This window comes from Biomphalaria glabrata, chromosome 17 (assembly GCF_947242115.1).
Source record: "Biomphalaria glabrata chromosome 17, xgBioGlab47.1, whole genome shotgun sequence".
NCBI lineage: Eukaryota > Metazoa > Mollusca > Gastropoda > Planorbidae > Biomphalaria > Biomphalaria glabrata.
The window spans coordinates 13,727,023-13,750,473 of record NC_074727.1 but is presented as its reverse complement, the minus strand read 5'-3'; the positions used below and the strand labels follow the sequence as shown (position 1 = coordinate 13,750,473).

At 40.7% G+C, this 23,451-nt stretch overlaps 1 protein-coding gene across 13 annotated transcripts in view; it reads right to left on the bottom strand.

The window, feature by feature from the left end:
* The window catches only part of LOC106061566 (calmodulin-A-like), a 313,065-nt gene that overhangs the window by 33,050 nt on the left and 256,564 nt on the right, over positions 1–23,451 (bottom strand). For 11 of the 13 annotated variants that reach the window (XM_056016321.1, XM_056016315.1, XM_056016324.1 and 8 more), the window contains one exon: positions 5,705–5,843. In XM_056016321.1, the coding sequence (XP_055872296.1) occupies positions 5,705–5,843 (139 nt within the window). Of the gene's footprint in view, positions 1–5,704; positions 5,844–9,865; positions 10,151–23,451 lie in introns of all 13 variants that reach the window. The other 2 variants (XM_056016317.1, XM_056016318.1) reach the window with 1 other exon arrangement.

The following is a 23,451-nucleotide window of genomic DNA, read 5'->3' as shown; positions in this document are numbered from 1 at the left end:
CAATACTCTACGGCATTTTGTGCTAATAGTAATTTGGTTCTAAGCTTCATTCTATTACAACAGTAATCCCTAATAAATGTTAATAGAACTTATAGCATCAAATGCAATCTTCACTAGAGTGCACCTTAAGTAGGCTACACCTAGAGGGCACCTTAAGTAGGCTACACCTAGAGTGCACCTTAAGTAGACTACACCTAGAGTGCACCTTAAGTAGGCTACACCTAGAGTGCACCTTAAGTAGGCTACACCTAGAGTGCACCTTAAGTAGACTACACCTAGAGTGCACCTTAAGTAGACTACACCTAGAGTGCACCTTAAGTAGGCTACACCTAGAGTGCACCTTAAGTAGGCTACACCTAGAGTGCACCTTAAGTAGACTACACATAGAGTGCACCTTAAGTAGACTACACATAGAGTGCACCTTAAGTAGCCTGCACCTAGAGTGCGTCTAAGCACTAAAGCTCGTGCAAAGAAAAGGATTAAAAAGAAACGACCGGGGGGGGGGGGTGGGGGGCTATGTTTTCCTAAACTTTGTCCCGCGTGGCGTCAGATAATATCAAAAGTTTCAAACCAATGCCCTGCGGGTAGCGTGTTCGCAATTCTCACAAGACCCTTGGACCTTCTTCCCACCACCCACCACCCCATAGGGCCCAAATCCCCCCCACATACACACTTTTAGTTGATAACGAATGTTTGCATGGGAACGCACAGGAAACATACAAACTGGACAGCCCTGTTTCAAACTGGCCGAAAACAAAGACGTATGACTGAACAGGACGAATGACTGAACAGGACGAATGACTGAACAGGACGAATGACTGAACAGGACGTATGACTGAACAGGACGAATGACTGAACAGGACGAATGACTGAACAGGACGTATGACTGAACAGGACGAATGACTGAACAGGACGAATGACTGAACAGGACAAATGACTGAACAGGACGAATGACTGAACAGGACGAATGACTTAACTAGACGAATGACTGAACAGGACGAATGACTGAACAGGTTGTATGACTGAACAGGACGAATGACTGAACAGGACGAATGACTGAACAGGACGAATGACTGAACAGGACGTATGACTGAACAGGACGAATGACTGAACAGGACGAATGACTGAACAGGACGAATGACTGAACAGGACGTATGACTGAACAGGACGTATGACTGAACAGGACGAATGACTGAACAGGACGTATGACTGCACAGGACGTATGACTGCACGGACACAAAAAGATGAAAATAGTTTTTGAGTTTCCAAATCAGGTCAATATTAATATTTTCCTTCACTACAGTGGACAATATGGATTCAAAAGTGGACAATATGGATTCAAAAGTGGACAATATGGATTCAAAAGTGGACAATATGGATTCAAAAGTGGACAATATGGATTCAAAAGTGGACGATATGGATTCAAAAGTGGACGATATGGATTCAAAAGTGGACAATATGGATTCAAAAGTGGACAATATGGATTCAAAAGTGGACAATATGGATTCAAAAGTGGACAATATGGATTCAAAAGTGGACAATATGGATTCAAAAGTGGACAATATGGATTTAAAAGTGGACAATATGGATTCAAAAGTGGACAATATGGATTCAAAAGTGGACAATATGGATTCAAAAGTGGACAATATGGATTCAAAAGTGGACAATATGGATTCAAAAGTGGACAATATGGATTCAAAAGTGGACAATATGGATTGAAAAGTGGACAATATGGATTCAAAAGTGGACAATATGGATTCAAAAGTGGACAATATGGATTCAAAAGTGGACAGATCTTTCTTGGTACTCTATTGCGGATGGCTTCGGGTGAAAAGAGTGGGAAACCTTTGTCGGTCAGCACCATTGCAACTCTTCCAGGACGCTAAGATCTCAAATGCATTGGGAATATTTACTTAAGTTAATATTGCTTTAAATCCCGCCCCATGTTAGTGTGTAAGTGTCAGAGTGTATTTGTGTGCGATTGTGTATTTGTGTGTTAGTTGTTTCAGTAGAGTGTGTGGGGTTAATAAGCCTGTTGTGTGTAATCAGCGTAATGATTGTGTGAAGGATTGTGTGTAGATTGTAAATGTGTCAGGAGAAAGTGTATAGTTTAATTGACATTCTATAGGAGAAAATAAAAATTATTGGAAGTTTAAAAAAAAAAGTGGGTGCACAAATGACTGAAATTAAAGGTTTCAGGTTTTAAAAAATGAGATAAAAATGCAGAGAAAGCATTCTGTCAGATGTTTACATTTTTAAAACAAGTCTTTGACCATAGAGGCCCACTGCCTTCACAAACTTGTGCTTTTCAGTTTTGAGACCCGCTACCCACACAGACCAAAGCTCTCAAGAAATACTGAGAGTTTAGAAGTGAAATCTTTGCTTACATCGCCATCCCAGTGCTGCTTACACGGCAGGGATAGGTTAAGAGCTTCCAGACATACCAGCGATCATGCCACCCACCAGCCCACCCATCTCCGGCACCAGGCTCACCACCCAGTACCTTAATGCAGTGCCTTATCAATCACTGTACAGTCGGATCATCTCGAAGGTGACCTTTCAAACCCTGCCTAGAAATCTTGATCTCTTGCTGATCCCGTCCGTCTGTTTCAGTGTCATCTAATCGGGAATTTCCAGTCAGTTTTATCTCTAAAAGTTCGAGCCATAGACTTGTATATTATATCTATACTGGAAACCGGAAATAAATCCTTATCCGCGACTGATCGATTCACAGACCTATATATATATATATAGATCTATATAGATTTTTATGTACGTAAACTCTTTTTTAAACTCTAAGGGGAGTCGCCCCAATCAATCTTAGAAAAGTAATGATCTTTAGTTTTCAAAGTTTAGAAATAATGCAAAATCATTTCTCGGATATTCACTCCAATATATGAAACAAATACATTTCCTGTTTGTTTCCATTGAGATAATGTTTCAAAAATCCTAGATCGAAATAATTCATGTTGATTTAAATCATCTTATGTACATTTAAATATATTTATTACCTATATCTTTCTAGATTATGAATCTAAAAATTGCAAAATAATAATTATGAGACGGGAATACTCTTATTTTTTATCTTCAATTACTAGATCTAGATCTAAAAATTAAATTATGTTACATAGGTTAGGGTTGAAAAAAAAAAGACTTTACTTCTGTTAACTACTTTACAAAACAACGCCTTGATCCAACTTTCTAAAACTTTTTCATGACATTTTTTTGTGGCTTTAAAAAGTCTCCATGGCCAGTCTAGATATAGTATATACAAGTCTATGGTATGAGCATAAAGATTTATCTTCAATGAAAAAATAAAAAAATAAAACCCGATGTTTATAGATCCATATGTTGTTGGCCGCCGTCAGTCAAAGAATGACTCTCTATGGTATACTACATAACGATGTGATGAAAGCCTTGGCATTAGCAATGCTCGGAATATTGTCACCAAGATAGCTATCCCCCCCCCACACACACACACTTTTTTTTTTCATTTGGCGGTCGGGTCCAACTTTGTAAAAAAAAAAAAATTTAATTCACGATTTAAAACAAAAAAAAAATATGGTAATAAAAGGTCACCATTTTAATGATTGAAATGTGGCTATATAAAGCGCACGCTAATAAATCGCTTTTCTTTAGTATCAAAAGACTTTAATGCGTAACAAAATCAATGACCCCAATTAATCCATCGTTCCATTATTTAAAACTATGGTAATGAAATAAGTGCATCATTCAATGTGTTTTTTTGTTTTTGTTGTTTTTTTGTCTAGGTCAGTGGTGAGATAGAAGTAGAGGAGTTCATGTATTTATGTTCTTCAAATCTTTGAGAGGGCATCGTGCGGTCTTAACATCTATGGTGAATTATGCGAGCTGGACTGCCGATCGGTCATCTCGATGGTCCCGGGTTCAAACCCTGCCCGCCGCCCTCCCTGCGGGAGGCTTGGGCTAGGATGTAGATTTATCTTCATCTCTAAAGGAACACCAGAGACATGTAAAACATTTTACACACAAGCATTACACACTGCCACCCATTTAGGATTGGTAGACTCCAGGCTCTTTTCTAATACTCCATTGACATTATATCACAGACTCCGCCTATATTTGAATCTAGGTCGTGCGTCTTGGTAAGCAATCCTAACAGATTCTAAAATTTATTTAACCTTAGATTTAACCATCTGAAGATCCTTTTTTTTTAAATCTTATTTGCACTTTTTGTTTCTATGGTAATCTCCCTGCCCAACCCGTTCCTCTCTTGCTTTATAAATATCTTCAATTTCCCAAGAGCATGTATATTTAATTAGGAAACTCGCGGTTCTTGTTTTTTTCCGTAGCTTACATTGAACGTATAAATAAAGACTAAATGTGAAACTCGAAATCTCGTGTTCAACCGGGCGGTATCGATTCACTTCATCTTACACAGTCGGAGCCATGTATCTTGGGGATATCAATAGGTTGAAACAGCCTCGGTAGATTCAATGTGGGATTCAATTTAGAACAAAATGTTCCTGGGTTTGATCAGAGCCTTCTTTGAGGTATAAAGTTTGTTATGTCCGAGATCGCAAATCCGCAAGGTGATAAGGGGCTCAGGAGTATGGTGATGATAACCCAAAGCGCATTCAACATGTCAAGTAAAACGTAGCTCACGAGAGGAGTGGAGAGGGGGGGGGGATTCGAACTTGGGGACCGTGGAAATGACAGTCGTACGTGCATTACACGACCAGAAATCCATCCTTTCAAAACATACTTTCTTTAAATGATGGTGCTGCCCACTTTGAAAAAAAAACAACAGAAAAGCTTCAGTCAACAACCTAAGATATACTTATAGTTTCTTAGTAAATACAGAAACTAGAGTGAACAATGAAGAAGAAAAAAATAATAAAACACAAGAATCGGGTTTAAAAAAAACCTCAAACCTTCAATCAATATATAAAAGGTCAATGTTGCAGGCGCACACAATTAAACTAATTGTACAGCCTATAAACTAATTGATATTTTTCAACTCTCCCTATTCCCCATTCACTCTGAACAACAGCACAAATATTTGAACACTTCTTTTTTTTTTAAATTGTGTAATTTGTTCATTCCATGAATTGCAGAGTGATATGTCACGTGACACAAATTTGTTTATAACATACAGATTTCAAGAGAGAAAGAGGGAAAAAGAAAAAGAAAGAGAAAAAGAAAGTGATAAGAGGAGGAGAGAGATAGAAATAAAGAGAAAGGCAAACAGAGAAAGGGAGAGTGTAAGAAGGGGAGAGAGTAACGAGGAGAGAAAAAGAGAGAGAAGGTAAGAGAGAATGAGAAAGAGAGAGAGAGGAAGAGAGAGAGAGAGGAGGAGAGAAAGGAAGAGAGGAAGAGAAAGAAAGAAAGAGGGAGAGAGAGACAAAAAAAGAGAGAAAGTGAGAGACATAGAAAGAGAGAGTTCACGTCATGTTGTGTATGTAGAATTTCAAGCCAAGCATTCAGATTAAAAAGTGACCTCATTTTATAAGCAGCTTGCCTCGTTTTAGAAACTTCAGTTATAAAATATGATAACGTTCGCACGAGATCACGCGAGGCTTCTTGATTGTCAGACATAACTTGACGCCTCATTTTATACTTTTTGTTTTAACGCCTCATTTTTTTTTTGAAGAATGTTAGCGGAAATGGGTTGTCCATACGAAATAGTGGGTTAATTTCTGTATTGACAAAGTTTATAACTTACCCAATCGTTCTCTGTCGTTGAGACCATTTGGAACATGGCCGTCGTTACCGGTTGCCATGGTTACACCATGGACGCCCTTTTCTGACTTCCGCTTTCTGAGCTTGGGACTAAAGCGCAATAGTTTCCTGCTCTTAGTGGACTGTGGAAGACAAGCAAAGGAAAAAAAATGTTAAAAAAATAAAACCTTTCAGAATAGCCAACTGGCAACACTCAGTACGAGTTAAAATCGGTTTATTATTAATTGAAAGCCAGTGCAAGAGTGAACAAGTTCAGGGCAACGAGTTAAATGATATTAAAGTGTTGAGCCCATTTGTTTTACATATAAAAAAATATGAATGAAGAACTCGCGTTAAAACGAAACCATCACAGCCCTCGCTGGTCGGCCCGGAAATTGATGGAACAATGATGGATGTTATTTCTCTTCCCCTCCTCCCCACCCCATTCAATCCACGCACTCAACTTTGTTAGTGATAGGGGGCACCAAAAGTTATGTGAGGGTGTCGGGCTTTTGTTTTTTTTTTTTCGGAAAGAACGTCTGTACCATTTCAGGACGGATCCGATAAAGCTCGAGGATTCTGGCAGCGCATGCGCGCCCCAATTGAGACGATCCGTGGTGGAGGCTTAAAAAAAAAGCCGGAACAAACAATATGCAGAAAGGAACACTGCCAAACAGGGGCATACTTTGCCAGGTTCCGGCCGAATTTTGATGCCCGTTGCCGACACTGCGGAGAGTCAGAGGAGTCGGTGGTGCACCTATTACAAAAGTAGAGCTGCAGGGAGGCGTATCTGAGTTCTCTATAGCTGAGCTGTGCGGAAGTTATGAGACACTACACCGCACAGCAGAGTTTCTTAAGAGGGCACGCCTTGTCACCAATCGAAGTTTTTAGCCCAGGTACCATTTAGGGCGCCTTGTCACCAATCGAAGTTTTTAGCCCAGGTACCATTTAGGGCTCGTGCTTTGTTGTTGCCGTAAAAATTAAAAAAAAAAGAGGGGGGGGGGTGTCTATTTTATAAAGACAGATGTATGTAGAATTAGAAGTTGACGCCTATCTAGGTAGAATACTGAATCACAAGTCTAGCTAGGCCTAGGTCACTAGGTAGAATACTGAATCACAAGTCTAGCTAGGCCTAGGTCACTAGGTAGAATACTGAATCACAAGTCTAACTAGGCCTAGGTCACTAGGTAAAATACTGAATCAACAAGTCTAGCTAGGCCTAAGTCACTAGGTAGAATACTGAATCATAAGTCTAGCTAGGCCTAGGTCACTAGGTAGAATACTGAATCACAAGTCTAGCTAGGCCTAAGTCACTAGGTAGAATACTGAATCATAAGTCTAACTAAGCCTAAGTCACTAGGTAGAATACTGAATCATAAGTCTAGCTAGGCCTAGGTCACTAGGTAGAATACTGAATCATAAGTCTAGCTAGGCCTAAGTCACTAGGTAGAATACTGAATCATAAGTCTAGCTAGGCCTAGGTCACTAGGTAGAATACTGAATTATAAGTCTAGCTAGGCCTAGGTCACTAGGTAGAATACAGAATCATAAGTCTAGCTAGGCCTAAGTCACTAGGTAAAATACTGAATTATAAGTCTAGCTAGGCCTAGGTCACTAGGTAGAATACTGAATCATAAGTCTAGCTAGGCCTAAGTCACTAGGTAGAATACTGAATCATAAGTCTAGCTAGGCCTAGGTCACTAGGTAGAATACTGAATCACAAGTCTAGCTAGGCCTAGGTCACTAGGTAGAATACTGAATCATAAGTCTAGCTAGGCCTAGGTCACTAGGTAGAATACTGAATCATAAGTCTAGCTAGGCCTAAGTCACTAGGTAGAATACTGAATCATAAGTCTAGCTAGGCCTAGGTCACTAGGTAGAATACTGAATTATAAGTCTAGCTAGGCCTAGGTCATTAGGTAGAATACAGAATCATAAGTCTAGCTAGGCCTAAGTCACTAGGTAGAATACTGAATTATAAGTCTAGCTAGGCCTAGGTCACTAGGTAGAATACTGAATCATAATTCTAGCTAGGCCTAGGTCACTAGGTAGAATACTGAATCATAAGTCTAGCTAGGCCTAAGTCACTAGGTAGAATACTGAACCATAAGTCTAGCTAGGCCTAGGTCACTAGGTAGAATACTGAATCACAAGTCTAGCTAGGCCTAGGTCACTAGGTAGAATACTGAATCATAAGTCTAACTAGGCCTAGGTCACTAGGTAGAATACTGAATCATAAGTCTAGCTAGGCCTAAGTCACTAGGTAGAATACTGAATCATAAGTCTAGCTAGGCCTAGGTCACTAGGTAGAATACTGAATCACAAGTCTAGCTAGGCCTAGGTCACTAGGTAGAATACTGAATTATAAGTCTAGCTAGGCCTAAGTCACTAGGTAGAATACTGAATCACAAGTCTAGCTAGGCCTAAGTCACTAGGTAGAATACTGAATCACAAGTCTAGCTAGGCCTAGGTCACTAGGTAGAATACTGAATCACAAGTCTAGCTAGGCCTAGGTCACTAGGTAGAATACTGAATCACAAGTCTAGCTAGGCCTAGGTCACTAGGTAGAATACTGAATCATAAGTCTAGCTAGGCCTAAGTCACTAGGTAGAATACTGAATCATAAGTCTAGCTAGGCCTAGGTCACTAGGTAGAATACTGAATCACAAGTCTAGCTAGGCCTAGGTCACTAGGTAGAATACTGAATCATAAGTCTAGCTAGGCCTAGGTCACTAGGTAGAATACTGAATCACAAGTCTAGCTAGGCCTAGGTCACTAGGTAGAATACTGAATCATAAGTCTAGCTAGGCCTAGGTCACTAGGTAGAATACAACAAAAGTACAACAAAAGTATTAGCCTAAATAATTAGAATACAAAAAGTATACTTAGGTAGAATACAGGTAGGTACTATGTGTACACTGTTAGACACTTTTTAAAATACGTAATGGCTATGGGTGCAGTCTTAAATGAGTCTGTTATTTAGTGTGCCGGGCTTAAATTATACATTAACAAATATACTCATTAAATGCCTAGATGTATCTATTAAAGAACTGGAAACATGACACATGTATTGTGTGTGTGAGAGTTTTATTTGACACATTGTTAGTCTACCAAACACGTGTGGTTTGTTTTTCGTTTTCGACACGCGCCATCACGTGACAGTGTTCACACTAACAGAACGCAGTGCCAGGCCTACTTAATTCTTTATAAATTATTTTAATATTTCTATTTGAGCGATCAACGTTTTAAAGCAAATTATGGCGCGTGTTTTAAGTGCGTCTCAAAACACAAACATTGGTTTCTTTTGTTTTTTCTTCTTATCTTATAAGTATACAGACGTTACTTCAAAAAAAAAATAAGAATACTATACCATAAGACAACAGTATAGCAAGGATAAGGTTTTATAGCTCGGCTTATTAATGGCTGGACGAAACATATACTTCTGTGAATTCTATAACATTTTAAAATTAATTAAAATCAAAATGTAACCCATCGATCTCTGTATTAGTTGATTGAATTGATAAAGTAAGGGATTTAAGGTAGACCCGGTGGGGGGAAGGGGGGGGCGCTCAGAAAGGCAGCATCGATTATTATCTTTTCAAAATACATGCGAATTGTAATGAATACGTACATGTATGTGCACATACTAAAGTAAAACAAAGTAACATAATACAGTAAACAGGCCAGTTGTAGTGGACTAATTATAGCACAAAACGTATAAAGTGGCCTACATTATAATATATATAATACCATATTACCCTTAGGTATTTCACATCTGATATATAATTATTGAAAAGTACCTACTATTCATAGGCCTAAGCATATAAATAGTTTATAATTAAGCCTATAACTTTAATAATTAAATTAAATAAATAACAGTACCAAACAAAGAAAGATACCCCCCCCCCCTTTTTCAGGCGAGCTAGAGCGGCAGACGATGTATAGCTAATCTGTTTCTATAACTGGCTGTTTTCGAGACCCCTCAGTTCGAAAGCCAAGAGCTCTACCATTCAGCCACCAAGCCCTTAACATGACACTACTACCACTAATAATAATAATGTTGATCTTAAGATACAAGATGTATCACTACGGTTACTTAATAACTAGTCTACGTACAAAGTTACATAACAAAATGCGTATGTGTAACATGATTAACAAACACTACCTCAGGTGCATTGTGGTTATTGGCACTTAGACAATTCATGTCGTCTGCTAGGTAAATCCAATGAACACACCAGCGCACTAATAGCAGACTGCTTGAAATACACGTTCCTCACTGACTGGCCGTACACAAGGATAGCGATACACTAGAAAGAATCTTGCTCTGGCGATTTCACTGGTTGGTCAGTAACCGTTGACCTCGACCGCAGGAAGTAGATTAATCAAGTCCAGTGGCTACATTCTTCTATTCTGTCCCGTGCTACCTCGCTGCTACCGAGTTGCTTTATTTCTATTTTCACGAAACAAAATGTCAAGAAAATAAAAAAAGAAGGGGGGAAAAAACAAGCCTCAAGGGAAGTAAACACGTGGAGGAAAAGGGGAAGTAATCAAGGCTTCGAACGGTAACGGTTTTAGTTCTCAGGGTCAAGGCTGTGTGAAAGCCGGGTAGGCACAGAGTGTCCAAACGAGAGACAATGGTGATCAGATCGCTGAGGGGAAACTTATCCAGGACCAGTGTAACGGGAGATAACTCTGCTTGTCCAGGCTGAAGATAGGTAAAGGTTGAACTGGTCTAATCTAGCATTGGTCAAGTTTTAATCCACAGCTACAGGCCTTGTGTGTGTGTGTGTGTGTTTGTTCTTCGCGTAGAGTGCTAACAGAAGAATCATTTCAAAACCAATGACAATACAGACCGAGTGTTGAAATGGCGCTCTTCAGGATTAATATAAAACTCTAATCCTGAAGTCTGATACAAGACTACTCCTGAAGTCTGATACAAGACTACTCCTGAAGTCTGATACAAGACTACTCCTGAAGTCTGATACAAGACTACTCCTGAAGTCTGATACAAGACTACTCCTGAAGTCTGATACAAGACTACTCCTGAAGTCTGATACAAGACTACTCCTGAAGTCTGATACAAGACTACTCCTGAAGTCTGATACAAGACTACTCCTGAAGTCTGATACAAGACTACTCCTGAAGTCTGATACAAGACTACTCCTCAAGTCTGATACAAGACTACTCCTCAAGTCTGATACAACACTACTCCTGAAGTCTGATCAGCAAACTGGTTAAAAACGAAACACAATTATAAAAAAAAAAAAAACCCACATAAAATTTGGGATGTCTGTGTGTTTATCGCTAAGTTGCGAACTTGTTAAACTCCAAAGTATAGACCATATTGTTTAGGTTGTATCAAAAGACGTGTTTAGCTATAAACAGAGGGATTTCGCTAGGCATTTTTTTTCTCGCGATAGACTTCATTGGTAAAACAAACAGACAGGTTTCAAAGATAACTAGATTATGTAATTTCAGCTTAACCTATAAAATAAGGTATATCAATCAAAATTGCTCAAATTAGTAATTTTTTTTTTTTTTTGGGGGGGGGGGTAATTCCGATTATCCACAACAATTTAATTCTGACCCTCATGTCACCTCACCATGTCACCTCACCATGTCACCTCACCATGCCACGCCTCAAGGAATAATTGACATGCTTGTGACAGAGAGCTTAAGATGTTATTCACACCATAAGCCAGGTCCCTGCCACCCATAGACAAGATACGCCCCTGTTAGCAGACAGCTTGCACTTAATTATCATTAAACACACACACTGTGACGAAACGCGTCCCTTCTCAATACAGAACTGACCAGTGCGGAACTAACCCCCCCCCCCTTAACCACTAGCTAGCATTGTATAGCCCCTTTTCACTAAACTGACCAGGGTAGAACACAAACAATCTATTACACCAAGATTAGATCCAACCCCCAAATTATAGGCCATAAACACACATCCCAAGTTACACCCAGACGCCGAAACAAACGTACGCAGCCGTTCAGTTCAGGAACATTAAAATTGAAAGTTACGCCCCAAACGCCGAAACAAAAGCACGCAACCGTAAAGTCCAGGGACATTAAAATTTGGTGTCCACGTACATCCCTTTGAGTCGACACTCCTAACGCCCAGGGCTATTCAAATCGTTTCCGTCCGCTGTACCGTCGAGCGATGGTCCAGCCTGATAATTATGGTATGGTTCCGCTTTCATCCTCCTTCGTCCCCCCCCCCGGGTCGCGGGTTAAAGAAGTCAGGTGAATGAGCCCCAAATGAAAAGATTGGTCCAATTTAACAATTCTAAACTCAAAAGACTCGCTGGCCATTGGATCATCACTGCTCTTAACATACCGTTCGGGAACCTATAAAAGCCGGAGACGAAAGTTTCAGGTTAATGCCATTCTAGATCAGAATCACTGAGAAGTCAGAAGACTCTCAAGTCAACGATTCATTTGGGAACTTGTGTAAGGCAAAGCGGGTGAGTTGGAAAAACTTTATCATTATTATTTAGTGTATCTTCGCCTGTAACATTTAAGTTCATGTATCATTACCATGTTAATACTTGTTTGCTTCCAAATATTATATTTGTAAATCTCTATGAATATGTGCTCCTTAACAACTCGTCAATGTTGACTGTATTCCCAACGGTGGACATCCACCTTACAATTTAGTTAATCCTAATTTTTATTTATGCATTTGTTATTTATTCATATCCATATTCATCTGGACCTACTCGCGTCTAGATCATTTTCTTACCTGTGCATATGTACCTGTATATGTGCACATATATATACATTATGATTATGCTTGTTTTGGTTATGCACATACTGTGCTGTTACCATGCATCCTTAGGCCCGAGAATCAGTCTCGCGTGTCTACCCCACTATTTTCAGCTTGTCGACCTGCATGGTTATGTGCCCTTTTGCACCCCCCCCCCTCCCTTCTTCTTGTCACGGTCCTCTGGTCACGAGTGACCGCGGACTTGTTTACCTGTGGGTCAATGAGGTCACAGGGGCTACAACCCTGTAATATGGTCCCCTTGTTTCCCTCCTCATTTATGCCCCTGCCTTGTACATTTATATTTGTATTTGTATTATTATTATTGTATTATTTGTACAGCAATTATTACTAGACCTAGTAAAATGTTGTTGACAAGTATCTTGGTTAGCCTGAGGGAGACGCTCCTATCAAGGATGCGCCCCTCGCCAACCAGCCCGTATGGTTTAATAATTCAGGCTCCTCTCATGTCTCATTTCATAGCCTCCTACACCAGGGCTGGCGTGTTTTGTTGCCTGAAGGTAGACCTCAGCAGCTCTCCACACATTCCCGTTGAGGGTGAGTCACTCATCACCCTCGAACCGAGCCGAAGGCATTCCAGGCTGACGTCCCAGGACCGGTCTGCAACTACCACAGGAGTAAGCCCACCGCGTGGCATCCTCATATTCATCACACTAGTGCCCGCCTACCTGCAGGGCACCAGCAACTGGCTACAACACAACGGAACTTCAACTTATCCAACCCCGAAGGAGAACCTTGCATAACAGATAAGTGAGAGACAGCCGAATAAGCAAACCATACACGAATCTTTACGAGCAACATCCCAGTGATGATATTATCTTAAACGTTATCATAAAATCCTAAATCATTCTGTACATCCCCACCCCACTCACTGATTGTATTTCTTCTTAATTTATCTTTATTAAATACTTGTTCCTCCACAAACCCAATAAGCTTTGCGTTTTGCTTGTGCCTGTCTATGTGCCTATATAACATCAACCAAATATTTACCACGTTGTGGCTCTAAGACTTTACCCCTAGGAGTCGCAGGCCATCATCCCCATCGGGAAGTGCAAACGAACCGATCGGCGGACTTATTCCACCACAACGGGGGTAAACTGTGACGCCTAGTCCGGGATCACAAAACCCTAACTCATTCAGTATAGGCACAAGGCAATAAGCAGAACGTTAAAAAAATTTCCACCCACTAGACCCTATATACATATATATATTGATAACATATAACTACATATTGCTCAGTATGGTTTGATTATGTCAATGCTGTATAGTATATTATATTAATTATATACTTGTTGTATCATATTTAGATAATAACACAGGTGAAGACATAAATAATTAATATTCAGTTAGCCTCTCACCCGCTTCAGCTCCGGAGCATACTTCCCCATCACTTCTATCCCACAAACATGGCTGAAGGCACTAGATCAAAAGCCGAATCAGCTAAATCTATCAAAATTCGCGAGCTCAACGAGCTAGCAGACCAAATAGGTATCAGGCCTGATGATCGACCAACGTTCGTCCTGGCTAAATTCGAGGAGTGGGAAAAATTTGAAAGGGAAAAAGAAAAGGCAAAAATAGATAGAGAAAGGGAAAAGGAAGCTCACGCGTTCCGTATGAAAGAGAAGGAAGTAGAGTTAGAAAAATTAAAAGCTAACGACGAATCGCGTACAACAAATGCTGCCGATCAAAACTCCCCTAACTGTCAAACCCCTCACTTCAACTTAGAACCTTTCGATGAAACCAAAGAAAGTATAGAGACTTTCTTAGAAAGATTTCAAAACGTGGCTACCAACAACCAGCTACCAATTGGCAAATGGTCATTTAGAGTGTCACAAGCTCTGCGGGGTAAGGCCTACGAGGTGTATGCTAAGCTCCCCTCATCCAGCCAAAACGACTACTTAGCGCTCAAGAACGCACTGCTAGTCCAGTTCGACTTGACCGCCAGCTCCTACCACAAGAAATTTAGGAACTCTCGCCTTGAAAGACGTGAGATGTATTCCAGTCTCTTTACTAGACTAGAGAAATACTTGGATAAATGGTTATCCTTAAGTCCCTTCACTCAAAATTATGAAGGTCTAAAAGACCTTATTCTGGTAGAACAGCTCCGCGAATGTATGACCCCTGACCTTCGCATCTTCATAGATGAAAGCGGTGTCACTACACCACAAGAAATAGTCAGTTACTCTGATAGATTTCTAGCAGCCCACAGGGAGCAGAAAACTAAAACATCAGACCAAAGCCCATCGATAGCGAAGGTAGATAAGCAGCCCGACCCTCCAAGTAGCAGCAATAACAATAACAACAAACAAACACGCCAGCCCAACAACCAAGCACCCCGCCACCCCATTCCTCCCAACCCGCCGAGGCAGCAAAAGAAATGGTGTAGCTTCCATAACTCTCCTACCCATGACTCCAGCGAGTGTCATAATAGAAGCCGCCCTTACTCAGCCCAACCACTGATGGTGATAACGCAAGCAACTCCCCTCCTAGACTCATCACCGAGTAACCATCCCCCTACAGTCGAAAAGGTATTAGTGAACGGAATATCCTCTAATTGTCTATACGATTCCGGTTGCTCCTTTTCAGCAATCGTCAGGAAATCATTGGTAAAGCCTCGCTATATTAGCAACAAATGGGTCACCATACAAGGCGCAGACTTGAACTCTACCCCATTCACCCTTCCGATCGCCCGAATAAAGGTGAGATCTAGATATGTCAACGGTATGATAGAGGCAGCCGTCATGGACAATCCATGCTTTGATCTAACGCTTGGTGATAAATACGTGTTCCTGGGAACCCCTACAGGCCCAAGGTTCACTACCTCAGAGGTCACTCCGGTGAACCCCAATACAAATAACCCCTCGGTCCCTGAAACGGACCACATCAGCGCATTCCCTGTGAATACTGGAGCCCAGGCTCCACAGGATGGCGCAAGGGAAACCCTTAACTCTCTCCGCAGAGGATACAAGGAATACCCACGAAGCTACCTATCGTCTGCAAAGATTTTCGTTCCTGTGAAAAGGGATAAGTCGAAAATCCATAGGCGCCCAATAGCTCACAAACCGGGCCTCCCACAGCACCATTCGGGCGGGGAGGGAGGCGCACGAAGTCACGCGGCCCGATCCCAGCGCTTCGGCCCTCAAACCCAGCAAACTGGCCAACCCAACTCCCAGAACTCTAAACAGAGCCGAGGAGTAAAGGCCGAGAATCCCATCAGCAGTTCTATCACGAAGAACGCTGACTCTAGCGGCACGAATGTTGTCATGCAGGCCGCCAATCTCAACGCTCTCGCCGTCGAGCGAAGCACCCATTCTGCCAGCGCACCCATCAATGCACAGGGCACTGGCACTGCCGCCATCGTCCTTCTGCAGGACACTGGCATCGACAGCGTAATGGACGTCGCATCCAGCGCCACCATGATTGCACCTGATATAGTGCGAGGTATCAAACCCCTTGGTGCCGCCTTTAACTCACGGTCCACCGAAACCCACCCCAGGCCACTCATCCCGAGAAGCGCCTGTACAAATTGTTATGGGACAAGACAATGTCTCCCCCTCCAGCCGCCTGGTAAGGCATCTCTGTTCCCCACTTTACACATTTCTGCACCCCTACTCAACGCCGAAGGTCTAAAACCGCATCCGCCCTTAAACCACATGGATGAGCTACCCGCTAACCCCGCCGAGGCCACTCTGAGTGAAAACGACCCGCCACCCAGCCAACTATCAAACTTGCAACTTAGCTCGGCTAATAAACAAGAAGACCGCAAAATATGTCTAAAGTTTCTATGTCTAGTAGTCTCGTTGATGTTTCTTGCACATCACTATGGTTCAAACCCTAAAGCATCACATGGGCCCTCACACGATGGTTCAACTCTCCATGTGCTTCCCAAACCAGTACTGGTGGTAACACTTATGCTCACTACATTCTTGCTAGGCTATCTGTCTGCTAGAATAAGGTGGCCACACTTTTGCAGCCGGCGTAAGGTATTTCTCACCACGCCTAAGTTCTCGAAGGGCCTTCTGCAGTTTCAACACAATGAAAACAAGCTGAATGCCCAGTCCCGGCTACTACTATTTAGCCACTCTCCTGCCCGTAATAGCAGTCACAAAGAGGGAGTAATTCCCGACTTCCTTGATTGGTGCACAATTGTGTTTGCCAATAAATCAACCCTAGATACTGTAGTGGAGTTTGATATCCACCATAGCTTCCCAGCTCACGCTGGACCTGATGACGTGATCAGTGAATGCACGCTCCTACGTGGAGGCTCCGCATGTCCCTCTATCATCTAGGCAACCTCTCACAGGTCAGTTCAGAATTTCGAAATTAATAATGCCTTTACAATGCATTATCTTTGGCGGAGGGGTGTGTGACGAAACGCGTCCCTTCTCAATACAGAACTGACCAGTGCGGAACTAACCCCCCCCCCCTTAACCACTAGCTAGCATTGTATAGCCCCTTTTCACTAAACTGACCAGGGTAGAACACAAACAATCTATTACACCAAGATTAGATCCAACCCCCAAATTATAGGCCATAAACACACATCCCAAGTTACACCCAGACGCCGAAACAAACGTACGCAGCCGTTCAGTTCAGGAACATTAAAATTGAAAGTTACGCCCCAAACGCCGAAACAAAAGCACGCAACCGTAAAGTCCAGGGACATTAAAATTTGGTGTCCACGTACATCCCTTTGAGTCGACACTCCTAACGCCCAGGGCTATTCAAATCGTTTCCGTCCGCTGTACCGTCGAGCGATGGTCCAGCCTGATAATTATGGTATGGTTCCGCTTTCATCCTCCTTCGTCCCCCCCCCCCCGGGTCGCGGGTTAAAGAAGTCAGGTGAATGAGCCCCAAATGAAAAGATTGGTCCAATTTAACAATTCTAAACTCAAAAGACTCGCTGGCCATTGGATCATCACTACTCTTAACATACCGTTCGGGAACCTATAAAAGCCGGAGACGAAAGTTTCAGGTTAATGCCATTCTAGATCAGAATCACTGAGAAGTCAGAAGACTCTCAAGTCAACGATTCATTTGGGAACTTGTGTAAGGCAAAGCGGGTGAGTTGGAAAAACTTTATCATTATTATTTAGTGTATCTTCGCCTGTAACATTTAAGTTCATGTATCATTACCATGTTAATACTTGTTTGCTTCCAAATATTATATTTGTAAATCTCTATGAATATGTGCTCCTTAACAACTCGTCAATGTTGACTGTATTCCCAACGGTGGACATCCACCTTACAATTTAGTTAATCCTAATTTTTATTTATGCATTTGTTATTTATTCATATCCATATTCATCTGGACCTACTCGCGTCTAGATCATTTTCTTACCTGTGCATATGTACCTGTATATGTGCACATATATATACATTATGATTATGCTTGTTTTGGTTATGCACATACTGTGCTGTTACCATGCATCCTTAGGCCCGAGAATCAGTCTCGCGTGTCTACCCCACTATTTTCAGCTTGTCGACCTGCATGGTTATGTGCCCTTTTGCACCCCCCCCCTCCCTTCTTCTTGTCACGGTCCTCTGGTCACGAGTGACCGCGGACTTGTTTACCTGTGGGTCAATGAGGTCACAGGGGCTACAACCCTGTAATATGGTCCCCTTGTTTCCCTCCTCATTTATGCCCCTGCCTTGTACATTTATATTTGTATTTGTATTATTATTATTGTATTATTTGTACAGCAATTATTACTAGACCTAGTAAAATGTTGTTGACAAGTATCTTGGTTAGCCTGAGGGAGACGCTCCTATCAAGGATGCGCCCCTCGCCAACCAGCCCGTATGGTTTAATAATTCAGGCTCCTCTCATGTCTCATTTCATAGCCTCCTACACCAGGGCTGGCGTGTTTTGTTGCCTGAAGGTAGACCTCAGCAGCTCTCCACACATTCCCGTTGAGGGTGAGTCACTCATCACCCTCGAACCGAGCCGAAGGCATTCCAGGCTGACGTCCCAGGACCGGTCTGCAACTACCACAGGAGTAAGCCCACCGCGTGGCATCCTCATATTCATCACACTAGTGCCCGCCTACCTGCAGGGCACCAGCAACTGGCTACAACACAACGGAACTTCAACTTATCCAACCCCGAAGGAGAACCTTGCATAACAGATAAGTGAGAGACAGCCGAATAAGCAAACCATACACGAATCTTTACGAGCAACATCCCAGTGATGATATTATCTTAAACGTTATCATAAAATCCTAAATCATTCTGTACATCCCCACCCCACTCACTGATTGTATTTCTTCTTAATTTATCTTTATTAAATACTTGTTCCTCCACAAACCCAATAAGCTTTGCGTTTTGCTTGTGCCTGTCTATGTGCCTATATAACATCAACCAAATATTTACCACGTTGTGGCTCTAAGACTTTACCCCTAGGAGTCGCAGGCCATCATCCCCATCGGGAAGTGCAAACGAACCGATCGGCGGACTTATTCCACCACACACACACACACAAATAGGAGTGTAGTATTTGGACTAAGACCTAATGCTGAATGTTTTGTTTTTGTTTGTTATAGAAACTATGTAAAGTCGGTAGAGATATAATTTACGTAGGGTACACATGGAATGATAGGAATGTATCCGGTACAACAAGTTTTGGGTGTTAGAAACGAGTCGGTTGAAAAGAAGAACGAAATAAACAAAACAAAACAAAAAAAAAATGATATTCATCAAAATCAGAATAATTTTATCACAGAGAACGAATCAGACAGAGCTTCAGAATAACGAAGGAAGAATCACGTGACATTGGCACACATTAAATAGCCATATTAAAACTAAACATCGGTTTTCACTCCCATCTGAGGCGTAACCAGGCAACCGGACGCTAGAGAAAAAAAATTACAAAAGTAAAAAGGGAGATAATTGATTTTTTTTTTTTTTAAATTCCTTTCTTGTAGCATTTTTTTTTCTTTCAGTCAGTAACGAGGCTCAGTGATAAAATATTTAACGAGTATAACATTTAGATGTGACACTAGATCACAAATGTCAGAACTACACAAAGACTGTATTTACCATCGACACAGTCTGAGGCAAGTGCCAAGACTAAAATAATTTGAAGAACCAATAAAACGTCATAGATTTAGTATGTTAAATAATATAACACACATTTAAGCACACAATGTATACACCCATACCTATACACTTTGCATTATTGTTACTCTCGTTAAGTGTTTATAAATAGACTTCATCAAGCAAACATCTTCTAGTTTCAGTAAAAAAAAAAAAAATCTGAAAGAACAAGTTAATTTAAAGAGAGAGCTTAATTTTCTGTCACTACATTTTTAACGAACATAGAACGTCCTTAACATATATATCTCACTTAATATCATGGACATTAATATTTTAGCACAAGACGTACATTTCTTTACAATGAGATAGAGATAGGAGATAGAGAGAGAGAGAGAGAGAGAGAGAGAGAGAGAGAGAGAGAAGAAGAAGAAGATGAAATAGAGAAAATTAGAAAAAAAAAAGAAGAGGGAGAAAGAGAAAGTAAAGAGAGAAAAAATAAACAACGAAGGAGAGAGGCAGACCGACAATCCAATTATCACTATGTAAATAATTACAATTTAAGTCTTAAAAACAAAAAAAACACCGTCGATAGACTTAAATAGAGAAAAACAAACCTGCCTTAAACAGAACTCTCCGGAGATGAAGCTTAGTTCTAAAGACTTACAACGCACAAGCTTGGAGGAGGGCGCAACAGAATAATTGATTAGCTTCTAAATACATTTTATTTATTTTTTTCAAACATTAAAGAACAAAAAAAAAAAGTCAATCCGATTATTTCATTTTTGGTTACAAAGATTCTATTTTTAGAACATAATGAACTGATATCTATTTTGAGCAGTTGACAACAAACAAAAAAAATGCTTTGTTCAGTATAAGTTCTTTGTTGGATGAAAACCCATGCCCACAGACAGACACACACATACACAAATTAAAATGTTAGTTGTTGTTGTTGTTTTTTGTTTTTTTTTGAAATCTCACGAGCCGACTCACAGTGAAGGAAATATTTGACAAGGTAAAATGAACATCTGAAGTATAAACATGTTCAGTTTGACAAATGTGATTAATCCCCCCATCAAACCAAGGGAGATAAATAATCTCTCTAAAAGTAAATGTTCACACTAAATACATGGAGTGTGGAGTGGTCACTTCTATAGACCTACTTTATTCCGTGTTAGAGAAATCACTGATATAGACCTAATTTATTCCACGTTAGATCTATTTTTTTAAAAAAAAAACAAGAACTCTATTGCAGTGTTCAACAATTGTTTTTATTTTTTTTTTTATTTTTCGAATGATTTATTAGAATTGAAGATCGGGGAGAGGGCGTGGCGGCGAGCAGGGTTCGAACCGGGAACCATCGAGATTATAGTCCAGAGCGCATTCCATAGGAAGCTATAATTTTTATATTTAAACAAAGCTAAATGATAGATCCATGCCCGTCCTTGAGAATTGCAAACTGTTCAAATGTGCAATGGGTTGAGTTATTTTTTTAATATATATATATTTTATTTTATTTTACATATATTTTTCACAAGTGGTCTAAGAAAAGAAAGTGGGGGGGGGGGGCAAGGGAGAAGCAATCTTTGTTCCTTAGAGACAATGTTTTAACTCACAGAGCGTCAGAATGAAAGTCACGCGCTAATATACAAATAAAAAATCTTAATAATTTAGACCTGTGTGTAGAAAAGGCTTTTCCGCAGTTCCCCCAATAGTGTTGGTCCTAAAGCCTTGCACGCAAATGCGCCTGTGTATTGTCAATTAATCATATCAAATAACTTGTTATCCACGAGAAAACATGGCTCAGAAAGGGTGTGGGAGAGTAAATGAATGAGGGAGAGAGAGAAGAGAGAGAGAGAGGATGTATCAAAGAAACTGAGATAGAGTGAATGACTTAATTATGAATATGACTTTTCAAGAAATTCGAAAAAAAAAAAGGACCACGGCTTCATTATGGACACGAGTTGGACATGTACAAACAAAGGGTTAACTAATCTCCTTGACCACACAGCCCAGACCATGGGACATTCACCTTCCACTCTACCAAACTATATTGACTTTTAGCGAGGTTTAGAGGTACAAACCTTGGACGAGGCTACGAGCAATGCCGCAAGACGTGGAAAGACGTGTTTTGTTTGTTTGTTTGTTTTTTGTTGTTTTTTTTTTTGCGTTTAAAAAAAGGTGAATAATGACGTCAATACTATTCATAGATGTCATACTTGACGAGTCCTTTTTAAAGATTAGAAGAAAAACAACATAACAAAAATACAATAAAATAAACGTCTATGTTAGGCACCCTAGGTTAACGTCCTTGACCCTAACGGGAAGTGGCTTGCGAAAGTGACTTCAACCATTCTATGTCGCTAGAACAATGACCTTGATGTGTGTCATCGAAAAGAGTAATACCAGTGGCGTAGCCATCATGGAGCAAGGGATTCATCTCATCTTATCTGATACAAAAACTATTGACGTTATTTCCAAAGAGAAAGTAATTACATACCACGCATTTCATGTGACAATCTAGTCATGCATGTTAGTCGCTGACTTAAGCTCTGTTAAGTCATTGCGCCGAGGACCACACTCAGTAGTACGATTAAAACAATACGTTGTTTTCGATAGTTATTTGTAAACAAAATCTTGACTTCTTTGAGTGTGACGAGACTATTACTTTGCAATGGTAGTATCCGCATTGAAAAGTACTGATGCATACAGTATGACTCGATTTGGTGTTCTGATAATCAGGGCCGGTCCTAATAAATGGGGGCCCTATGCGAAGCGGATTGCGCTGGCCGCAGTCTTAGGGATAAGCAAAATGTCAAAATTAAGATTTTGTATTAGACAATACATTCGTCTTTGCAATAATTTTTTATTAAATGAAAGCTGACATTGCCGGTTTTTTTTTTTTATCGCGCGTAGGATTGGCGCCCCAAAATTACAATATTGTCTATTTTTCAGGAGAGGCGTTTATGGGTTTTCAGGAAATTTGAATAATATCAGGAGATTTCCAGGAGGTCCTGGAAAATTAGGAGGCCGCGGAAACCCTGTTATTATATATGTCATCATGGTTTAAATAAATAATTTACAACTACAATTAGCGCGGGCCTATGAAAGTGCGGGGCCCACTGCGACCGCAAAGGTTGCAGTGGCATAAGTCCGGCCCTGCTGATAATCTCAACTGGGGAGGGGGGTTACCATTACACTCTTAGACCTGGGCTCTGTGGTACTTTGTTATGACCATGTATGGGTAATACTACTTATTATATCTTTCTTAACATATTGTGCAGGGAGTATCTAAATCTACATTACCAAAATCAGAACGATAAAACAGTACGTAAATACGCTCATTGTCGAATTGGTTCCCTGTCGACCAGAACATGAAGCATTAGTTAGTGAGACCCTTATTTCTTGGTCTTCTTAGAATTGGGGTCGTTGCGTGGGCGAGTTGCTCTTGTGTTTCAACATACTACGAGTTTTTTTTTCTTTTGTGTGTCGTTGGAAAAGCAAGTATTTAGGAAGCTTAGAATAGAATTCAATAAAAAGTTTAATCACGATTATAAAGGATTAATTCTATGATTATATGAGACGACAGTGCTTTTAAAGAATAGAACTACACAAAAGATCTCTCTCTCTCTCTCTCTTTTTTATTCCCTCTCTCTCTCTCTCTCTCGTCTGGGTTAGGTTAACCTAAAAAGGGCATAAAAGGATTTGCAGTAAGGATTCTCAAAATATTTGCTATTGAACAAGATTGTTTTTACAGACAAAAAAAACCCACTGTATTCTTTGGTTATAAATACCATTGTTTACCCACAAGAATCAAAGAATTGTTGTAAGCAATTAAATCACAACAAGAGCGTTGCAACATAGATGTCATTTACGTAATTGATATTCCGCGAGACAGGGCCGGCCACACGCCGATTTGACCGATT